Source organism: Sinocyclocheilus rhinocerous, unplaced genomic scaffold, assembly GCF_001515625.1.
Source record: "Sinocyclocheilus rhinocerous isolate Xijiao unplaced genomic scaffold, SAMN03320098_v1.1 scaffold2000, whole genome shotgun sequence".
Lineage (NCBI taxonomy): Eukaryota > Metazoa > Chordata > Actinopteri > Cypriniformes > Cyprinidae > Sinocyclocheilus > Sinocyclocheilus rhinocerous.
Window position 1 is genome coordinate 774,701 of NW_015630998.1, and position 10,763 is coordinate 785,463.

The 10,763-nt window shown below is 37.4% G+C and overlaps 1 protein-coding gene across 1 annotated transcript in view; it reads right to left on the minus strand.

The window, feature by feature from the left end:
• The window catches only part of LOC107741010 (phosphatidylinositol 3,4,5-trisphosphate-dependent Rac exchanger 2 protein-like), a 141,176-nt gene extending 133,621 nt beyond the window's left edge, over positions 1–7,555 (minus strand). The window contains exon 1 of the mRNA XM_016553587.1: positions 7,112–7,555. Within this exon, the coding sequence (XP_016409073.1) occupies positions 7,112–7,249 (138 nt within the window). The 5' untranslated portion in view covers positions 7,250–7,555. The remainder of the gene's footprint in view (positions 1–7,111) is intronic.
• Positions 7,556–10,763: the final 3,208 nt, after the last annotated feature.

The following is a 10,763-nucleotide window of genomic DNA, read 5'->3' on the forward strand; positions in this document are numbered from 1 at the left end:
ATAAGAGATGTAAGTTTACAGTGAAAAGTGTTTTTTGTAGTGATGGGCAATGATTAATCATGATTAATCGCATCCAAAATAAGTTTTTTGTACATAATATATGTGTGTGTACTGTGTATAGTTATTATGTATATATAAATACACACACATGCATGTATATATTTAAGAAAAATATGTTATGTTTATATATTAAATATATTTTATATATATTTATATATAATATAAATTATATGCATATAAATATATGCATGTAAATACATGTAAAAAAAAATTCAATATTTACATAAATTAATTAATTAATTTAAAGAAATCATGCATGCATCACAAAACGTCTGGTAATGGCGTAAAATGAAACACACACACACACACACACACAATGTGTGTGTGTGTGTGTGTGTGTGTGTATTTTTAATGTATGTGGGTTTTTTTTTCATTTTATGCCATTAACAGACATTCTATGATGCACGATTTCTTTAAATTAAAATATAAATAAATAAATTACATTTAAATACCTAAAATCTAAATCACAGCTTTTCTGCATCAAAAAAGGAAAATAAAACCAGAAATCTGTATTTAGAAACTAAATAGGGTTCATTTTGATTTCATCTTCGCTTTAAGGATATAAATGCTCGTCACAGGTTATTCATCATTTTGCTGCAACTGCAACACCATGGGTTGCTATTTCACATGGCCATGAATGCCCAGTGGATGCTGACACTTGCCCACACAAGCTGAATTAAAAGGCCAACTGGCCAAGCATAAATGCTTAATTCATCTCCTAAATAACAGCCCACATTAAAACCTCATAGGAGACAAAATATCGACCAAAAAGGTTGACCCATGCTTTATTCCAAATAATTGACCAAAAAACATCTGACAAATAGTTTCTTATTCAGCTGCTGTCTTCCAGAGCCTGATCTGAGACAGATGCCCTGGCATAGACTCTAGTCGTGTGGAGCGGCCCGTGTGCCTCCGCAGCCAGCTCTATGTGCAGGGGAAGCAGAGCACAATGTAAAAGGAGAGGAGGGGCAGGCCAGGAAGGAAGGAAATCCTGCTCACACTGACACAAAAGCTGAAGGAACTCACCAGCCAGAGCCCCTCGTAGCCCCCTGTGCACTCACAAACATGACACACAAGACTGCTCACAAATGTAACGGGACACGGATGGTTACAAGATTTAAGCTTATTGTAAAACATGTATGAAGATCACTTCATATTCATTTTGTTACCGTGGTGGTCCCGGGGGACTAATGTCAATTGCTTCCCAGAAGCAAAACGATGCAATAAAACAGTTTTTGGATGATGACAGTTGAGAGAAAATCCCAGAGGGCCATAAAGAAAAACACCTCAGACTTTTTTTCAACCAATAGATTTAACTGCAACCAAACGATGGAGGCTTTCACAGGTGATAAGATGCTTCCAGCTCCATCACGGAAACAAACAACCACAGGACCCCAATAGCAGGAAGGTCACAATTCCTCCCCACCAGTGAAAACTTCCTTGTTCTTAAGCACCATCATGTAAATTCAGACTGAATGCCGAACCTCACCTCTAAATTCCCTCAGGAGCACAAAAAGACTCTGTTCTCTTCCATGAATTGGACTGTCACTAGAATAGAAAAATGGCTGACACATTTTGCGCTCACGCTGTGCATTTGGAATGAGGCGACCGGCCCTCAGCCTCAGGGAGCTAGTTAAGCATACTGCTTAAAAACAACTCAGGATAAGATAAAGGAAGGCCTCCGCTGGTTATAACGTCTGTATGCGGTGCATGAGAACTTCTATGACCTTACAGTGGAAAAAGAAAGCCAAACTGATTAGTAAGATTGGAATCTTAATGATCCACTGTGTAGCAAGGGGAAAATGCAACTCTTTGTAAACAAAGTATTGGGACATAATGGATGGAACATATGCAGGAGGTGAAGGCTGTAGAAAGCGTGTTCAAGTGAGAAAGAAAGCAATGCTAGCTACTGATTGGCTGACAAAGGGCAAAGCTGACAGTGATGGCTGAGTCAACCATGTCTCCACTCCAATTATTCTTTTATTATACTCCCAGGGCTTCAAACCCAACATGTAGGGAGTAATTTTTGTGCCTTTATTGTAGATCCAAAACAGATCGTTTTGCAAACAGTTACCACTTTTCTTTTGGTTGAGTTCCAAAAGCCTACTTAATGTCTCAAATACTTAAATAAGGATTAAGTGTTTTATCCTCTTATATCCCTTATCTTTTTGCCACCTTAATAACTTAAAGGTGGGGTATGTATTTTTTCAAAAACGCTTTAGAAAACTGAGTCGGGCCGAGTACCAAAACAAACTTGTAGCCAATCAGCAGTAAGGGGCGTGTCTACTCATGATGGGGAGGAGAGAGCGCTCAGTGCACAGGACAGACATTAGCCGAGCGACGACAGAAAGATAGAGATGGCGGAAAAAAAAAAAGAGGAAAACGTCTGCGGAACAAAAGAAGGCTTACGGTAAGGCAGAAACAGACGAATATAAAAAGCATCTTTCATTCATCAGTGATTGATGACCACACCCTTTGAGCTTAGTTTTTGTCTTAATTTGCTTAAGTAAACCTTAACAAAACACATTGATGTGTTTGCAAAACATTTTGCAAGCAAAACACATTTTCAAAAAACAAAACGTTTTGAGACAAAAGTATAAACATTTTTTCATGAGCAAAAGGTTTTGAGGCTCAAACAAAAGTGTGAAAAAGAAACTAAATTTTGAGATCAAAACAAAGTTTTGAGGAAAAGCTTGAGGCTTAAACAGAGTCAAACAAAGATTCAAACAAAAAAAAGAGTTAAAAACAAACTAAGTACTGAGGACATAACATTTTGAGACTCAAAAGAAAAGTTCAGCTAATGGCGGTTTTGTTTGCATTTTGGGGGGGGTGCACAATAATGACAAAAAAATAACTCAAACATGAACCCATAACCCAGGTTTTAGTGAGAACAATCAACCTCAATTTCCTCATCTCAACAGAATCATATCCAAGAAAAAATATGTTTTTTCCTATCTTTAAATCAATCTTTAGGTTGGTCTTCAACGCATTTGCATTCTAGTTCCGCTAAATATGTTTCCAGTGAGAAATGGGTAAAGAGGGCATGATGATCAAGCCCCCGTATTTCCAGAGCAACAGATGGATAAACCAGGATGCCAAGAGGAAGAAGTTGAGGATGGAGAACTGCGGCCCCGAGAGATGGGGTTGCAGGGTTCACTGCCTGGCTGGAAAAAGATATAAGCCCCCCCAATCAGTGCTGGTCATGTGACACCAAAAAATCAACAGGCCTCAGTCTGACTGTAAATAAACAGAAGAGAAAAAGGACAACAGAGCAATTTAAGCATACCAATGGATTGTATAAAAAAAAGAATCAAGAATCAAAAGGCATGAGAACCAAAGATTATTAGGCTATATACGAAAAAAAAAATTAAGATAATGTAGTAGATAATCTAAAACCACCTTCTGAGTGATCGAATGCATCTCAAATGTGTTTTACAGGCCATTTATACTTGGTCACATGCACTTTTAGCTCTCAGACCAGGAAAAGACTAATTGTAAATACTCAAATAGGTATTGGTTTAATTATTTAAGCCAGCTCTGTGTTTAATTTTTGTTTATGGGTAAGCTGCTGCTATTTTTGTTCTAATGAGTCAAACAGTAGGAATCCTACATTGTCAAGTAACTTTGAAAACTGTACCACATCATCTTCAAACAAATTTCTAAATAGACCAAGAAATGTCTAAGGGGACTTTTAAAACTCGTATTTACCCTAAAAACAAAATAAAAGTAATTGCAGTTTGTGGTGCAAAATCCCTTTTTGAAGTTTTATTATTAAGCATTAAAAAAGTACATTGGGTGGTCAATTCCTCCAAACCCACAGGGTATTGCGGAAGAAAAACGCTGCAGAGGGACCACTTAATCCAAAGCTAAGACTCCAGAGAACACTTTATGCTGTTTTTCTACTGAAGTAGGACATGAAAGCTTTCCCCGTTTGCTCCTGTTGGATTCACTCTACAAGTACTGATGAACACTCCTGCTGGTCAGTTGTACTTCTCATTTGCTTGAGTGACCTATAAGCTAAAGGGCATATATAGTAAAAGAGCATAGAAATCTCTTCAGTGAGGCACTTGTTACGGAGGATCGTCATTCTTAGTCTCCAGTTAACAAATAAAAAAAATGAAACCTGAAACCTCCCACTATCAGATATATATCAAGCTGTTATGTAAGCCATTCTAGGGATATCTCAGAAAATATCTTTTAAGAGACTTCCTCCGTCTCATGTGAATTGCCAGACACTGTTCTTGGCTCATCTGATAGCTAGACACAACTGCATAGCATGCCAAGTAACTGTCAGTTAGTGCAGCTGGTATTTTACACTAAATACCAACTCAACAGCAATTTTTAAGAACAATTCCTCTCCAAGAACAAACTAACCAACCGTGAGTGGGCAAAACTGATCCGATGTAGCCAACTCTCCCCTGGATTCAAACAAGGCAACTTATCCGCCATTGTTTCCTAATTTCTTCTAACCTCTCCGGAATTCCTCCACCAGGAAATGTACTTTACAACAGAGGGCAAAGAGGCCGGGCTCTCACGTCACATTCCTTCTACTGGCAATACCTCCAGGCCGGTTCCACCAGGGAGCCATATTGTCTGGAAGAGACCCCCTTCATCTAATTCTCACAAACACAAAAATGCCCTCTGTTCAGCATGGCACCGGTCCTCTGGGCCCTCTGGGCCATGAAACACCACCACCCCCCAACAGCCATTGTCCTCTACTGTGGCCTGTTGTTATCATCTAACTTCAATTCTGCACAGGCTTCCTTTAGCCCCCCAAACCCTGCCCATTTTTTTGGTCTAGACATTGAGGAATTCTGGTTGAGGCACATGGGCATTTCTGCGCAAGATGATCGGTTGAAAGCGATCAATCAAAGACCTGCAGTGGCACCCGGGCCGTGGAGGCTTTGATCCTTGAGAGCATGTGGATGATATTTCCCAGTGACTTGGATTGATAAAGTTGCCTCCTTGACCTCCTAATCTCACTCGGGGGTACAACGGCATGCTTTCATCATCAAAAGAAGGACTTTTTACCTCTGTTAGAATGAAGAACTCATGTTTAGCACTGGCAATAAAACAAACTTAAATGTTTGGCTGGAATGGCAAACCAATTAGGAATAATCTAAGTAAACTGAACACTTTTAGATCGAGGTGTCTGAGGTTGCAAATGAGCTCAAAACGGGGCCAATTAAAACAGGGCAGCGAGTCTCAGAACATTCCATTAGACTCTTTGGTGAAACCTTCTTTTAGTGCAATGGATGATTGACAGATGAGTGACTACATCCAAATGTGGTCAGAATGATCTGGGCTGGTTTATAAAATATTCATCACATTCTGGAGGTCTGTCTTCCAAATATGATCTCCACAGGCTAATGATTTATTTAATTGGATCAAAATGGTCTGAACAGATTGATTTCATTTTGTTTGAATCAGTTTGGGAACCACTTGTGACACTGTCTCCAGATGGGGAATGTGAGCTTGTGCATGAAGAGTGGGAAACATGGGTCATCATTACATATAAATAACAACATGGATATCCATCACAAGGATGTATCATCTGGTGGTTCATTTAAACTTGAATCATTTCAGACTTTATAAAACTCAATTTCATGCTCTCTTTGCTCTCTTCAATTTTAATCTAGCTTCAAACTTTAAACATGAATAAGTGGTTAGCCACTAATTTCCTTATGTAAATAACCTTTTCCTTATGTGCCTGAAAAATTCTGCATTACACAAACAAAAAATAATAATTTCCTTTCCTCCCAGTCTTCAATTCTCCTATCGGACCAAAGGGCTTACGGTTTTCCGTTCCTCCAGTAGAGGAAGAAATGATATTAGTTGGTAGAGTCCCACAGTGTGCCAGTCTGAGGTTTTCACTTTCAGTCCACCTGCTTTGCCTCAGTTCTTGGCTCAGACTCAAAAGCATTTACCTATTCTGCTCACTGAGCCTGAGAAAATCATGGACAGATGCATCCCTGCTAGAGACATCCAGTATGGAGATTATAATCATGCATAATGTTTAGGATAAAATCTTTCACTTTTATTGTAATTTTTATCTGCAAGTTTCAGTGCTGGATATCTCAGTTGAGAAATTGAGACTTTCTACTCAAGTCTTCGAACTCTGAGATGTTTCTCCCGAGAAAAAAAGACCACAATCCAATCTCGTGTTCAAATTTCAGAAAAAGTTCTCAATAATGTCTCAGATTTGCCAAGATACCTGCAATCAAAACTCAGAGAAGTCAGTGCTGTCCACATATGTGTCGATTATCATTTTAGGAGAAATATCTGATGAGAAACTGAGATGTACAAATAAGCAACTGAGAGTTAGTCTCCTGAGCTATAAAACCTCTGAGCAATGAACTTTTTCTCTGTGAATCCAAACATTGACTGCGTTCTTATGGTCAACTGAGAAGCGCTCCAACACAGAAAAAAACAAGAAGCACACATTAAATTGAGACAAATTACTCTGTGCTTTTTCTTCTTAGATAGATAGATACAAACCAGAGCGATGAGCGGGATTGACAGGCATGGCATGGTCTGGGTTTTGAGGTTCACCGCAAGACCTCTGATGCTGCTCATTCACTCACACTAAACAGACGCTGCAAGCGAGCGACGCGACAACTAGAACGCGCCCATTGAGGATGCGAATTAGTTCTAAGCAAAACTTGGACCACTGGTCCAAATGAATGTCTAAAAAAGCACACATTTTTGCAAATTAGAATTCATATGTTTAATGAGGGAATTAAATGTTTCAACAGCGATTAAAGTATTTTCGCATTGCGCCAAAAAAGACGCTACCTGACGGAGTAACCATAGCAACAGTACGCCGTTTGTACGCTTTCTAGTTTCCATATCACAAAACTCATTGACTCTTCTAGATTCTCATGCGCCCAGGAACGCAAAGACGATGTGCGCGCTTACAGTTGCATGTGTTTATTTGATTATAACCGGAGCGTTCTAGTCGGGTGTCTGCATAGGTGGGCAATGCTTCCTTATCAACATTCAAAAAAAATATTAAATTATCCGATGAAACGATTACCCAAATCGCACTTACCGAGAGAAACTCCAGCGTCCCAACATAATCCCGTTCGGTTTTCAAAAGTTCGTTCAAAACACAAACTCGCAAACGGAGCTGTTTCTCTAAATCTTTCCCACTTTCGGCTCTGTGTTCGGCTTTGCTCTCCTCAGTCATATCGATGGTCTTCTTAAGAGTCTTCAAAGTTGCAAGAGGAGAAGTTTAAACGAATTGATGCCGGCTGGAGGCTTGAAACATGATGAAAAAGCAGCGGACAAATTCACCACAACAAATGAATGCAATTTAAAAACAATCTACGAATCGGCTGCATTCAGAAGCAGCATCAAAGTTCAGCACTACTCTGCACGCCTGAGAAAAGTGCAGTAATGGCTTTTGGACATCAATCAAAAACTTTGCTCCATGTGACTCCCAAGACCTTCATCCTAAATCCAGCCTCCCTCCAGCATGAAAAGGACAGGAAATAAATGGCTGGGAATTCGTGCCAGCACAGTGGGGAAATGTTGATGACATTGGGGGTAATTACAATGCAAGCCTTCCCCAGACTCCTATATTAGTTACATTACTTTGAAAAGCTGAATGGCATTAAAGAGAAGAATTATGTTAGTTATGTAACAACATGTAATGATGTAATGAAATGGGGGAAATTCTCCCACAGATTATTTAATCTTCGGAATTGTTTTTTTTTTTAAATCTGAAATACTTATGTGAGAAACTCTTTATAGTTCTAAACACATTAGCTAAAACTATTTTTAAATTATGAGGGGGTTTTTTTCAGTTCAAAAGTAAAAGAAATGGAGCTTATACAGCTGTTCAGTTCTTTTTACCTTAACATAAGCCATTAAAGTGTCTTACCTGGCATGCCTCAGTGAATCCATCTCCCACTTTCCCTGAAACCATTAAAGCGTTAGAAAGAGTGAAAAAGAAAAAGTTAGAAAGAAAAAAAAAATCTTTATGAGCATCATCAGACCTTACACAATATGTTCCCATTTGGGAAGACTAAAATTTAGCCTACACTGTGAAAATGATTACAGTGGTGATTATTGTGGTGTATAGAAAATACTATTTCAGTTTTTCAACTTCAAAAAATTCATGTTTAATTCAATGTTCTATTTGCTGTTTCTTTGTAATTATGACATTTACTTGCAACTTCTGAGTGAAAATTATTTCTACACCATTTATTTCGCTGTAGTTATATAAGAAACGACCAATCCCATGATTTTCTTGTTATTTAATGCAAGAAAACCCCAAAAAATCTATAAACGGTTATATATGAATTGGTTATAATTAAATTTAAAATATTATTTAATATTGCCGAAACAACCTATATTAATTTATACAACTCAAAACTTTATATGGGTTAAATCAGATAGAAATATCTCTTTAAAATAACAATTGCAGGTTATCAGTTTTTGCAGTGTGATTGTGCTGCCGATATACATATTCTTATGATAGAGTTTCCCTGCCAAACATTTTTATTTCTCATAGCTGTGCCCTTTCTGCTCAGCTCTACAGGATGATATTTGACTCTCAAGCAAGGAGGTCTCTGAAATGAGGCCTGTGCTCTTGTATTCTCAGCACCAGTCTGCTTACTTCCCTCTGCGGACCGAGTGTTTGCCCTGTGCAGTGTCTGCCAAATTGAAATAGCTCAATAAAATTTGATCAGCCGAGTCAAATATTTAATATCGCCCAGTTATTGACTCGCTGAGCACAGTATCCTCTGGAGGAGCTCTGCTGTGGTCAAATCAGAGACCATCTACTAGCTTGGGTTAAAATGTTATGACGTGAACCGAGACATGTTTAGTTTATGAAGACATGGGATACAGCAGCATCAGAGCTGAGTGAGTGAGAGGATGTGACACTGCTTTATTGCTATCAGACACTGCCCTCTAGTGTTAGACAGTTACATCTAAAAAACATGGACTTGTATGGTGCCATATACTGTACAGTGTATATAATGTTCAGTTATTTCACTTTAATGGCAATGAAATTAACCTATTCATGTCAATGAACCTAGCATGATAAAAAAAAGCTAATTTTATATATATATATAACAATTGTAATAATCATTATTATTATTGTTATTAAACCATGTTAATTATAGCAATACATATTCAGACCCCAACTGCTAATATATCCAATTAATTCCTATTAATTAGTACCAGAAGTAAAATCTTATCTTTCACACTTTTCTTTATTTATTAACTTTTAATTTATTAGTCAAATATATTTATGCTTTTACAGAATCTTCAGCTCCAGCAAGCCAGTTTATACAGTGGCTCCAAAATGTATTTGGATACTTAATCCAACCTGAAAAAAATTATAATTATATATCAAATAGCTATATTACAACAAGTAACATTTGCTTTAAATAAACATAATTAAAATTTAAACAAATCACAAAAAATGTTCAGTGCTGTTTTTAAATGGACGCGTTATGGTTGTCAAATGTTTAACATGGTTACTCTGCAATTACTGAAAATATTAGTGTAGGCCTAATTAATGCGAAATAAATGTAAATAAATAAACAAACAAACAAATACATACATACATATGAGGGGAGGAGGCAGTCACCTCATAAAATTGGACGAGAAAAAAAAATCATAGTACAAAAATAAAACAACACAAATATTACAACATATGACATAAAAAGCGTATAAATAACTTGTTTTTCTAATGAAACACTGTCTAAACAGCTACACCAACAGGTAAAGTTATAACTTTATAAATACTTTATATTTAAAGTTATAGCTATAACAGCGGGATTCTCTTCCCTCCCCTGAGCCCATTGAGTTTTAACAGACCCCCTAAATCAGGCGTGTCAAAATCAGTTCCTGGAGGGCCACAGCCCTGCACAGTTTAGATGCAACCCTAATTAAACACACCTGATCCAGCTAATCAAGTCATTAAGGCTTATTTGAAAACTACATGGTATGTGTGTTGGAGCAGGGTTGGAACTAAACTATGCAGGGCTGCGGCCCTCCAGGAACTGAGTTTTGACACCCCTGCCCTAAATCCTATGGTGAGTTTCTTGGTGGGTAATTGCGAATGAATGGGGGAAAGTCACGTGAGAGGAGGCAATGCCTCCATTGCAATATGATTGGACCAGAGCCTGGACTAGTTATAATCGGCTGTGATTGGTTCATGCGATAAATCCCGCCTCTTGTACGCGTTCCACGTTCGCGAATCTGAATGCACTCTGAATGCACACTAAACTCACACACACACACACAATTAAAGGTAGGCTACAGTACATCTCCGCTTCTGTGAAGAGTGTTTACCAAGCGCTGATGATTGATGATCCGTAAATAAATTTATTATTAAAAAGAACAGCTGAACATCAGTTCAAAATCAGTTAATTGTTTAAATTGTTACTGGCTTTAGTAATTATTTTGGAATAAATGTAAAATGCTTTAAAACACATAAAAAAATTAATAAATAAAATAGCCTAATATGTTAATGCAAAAATATAGCCTACAAAATAGATTTTTATTCTGGTAGTGTAAGTAATATTTACTTAATCAAGAAAATGTGACTGGGACATGAATTTACATTTAATATATATATATACATACATACATACATACATACATACATACATATACACACACACACACACACACACACATATATATATATATATATATATATATATATGTATATATATATATAT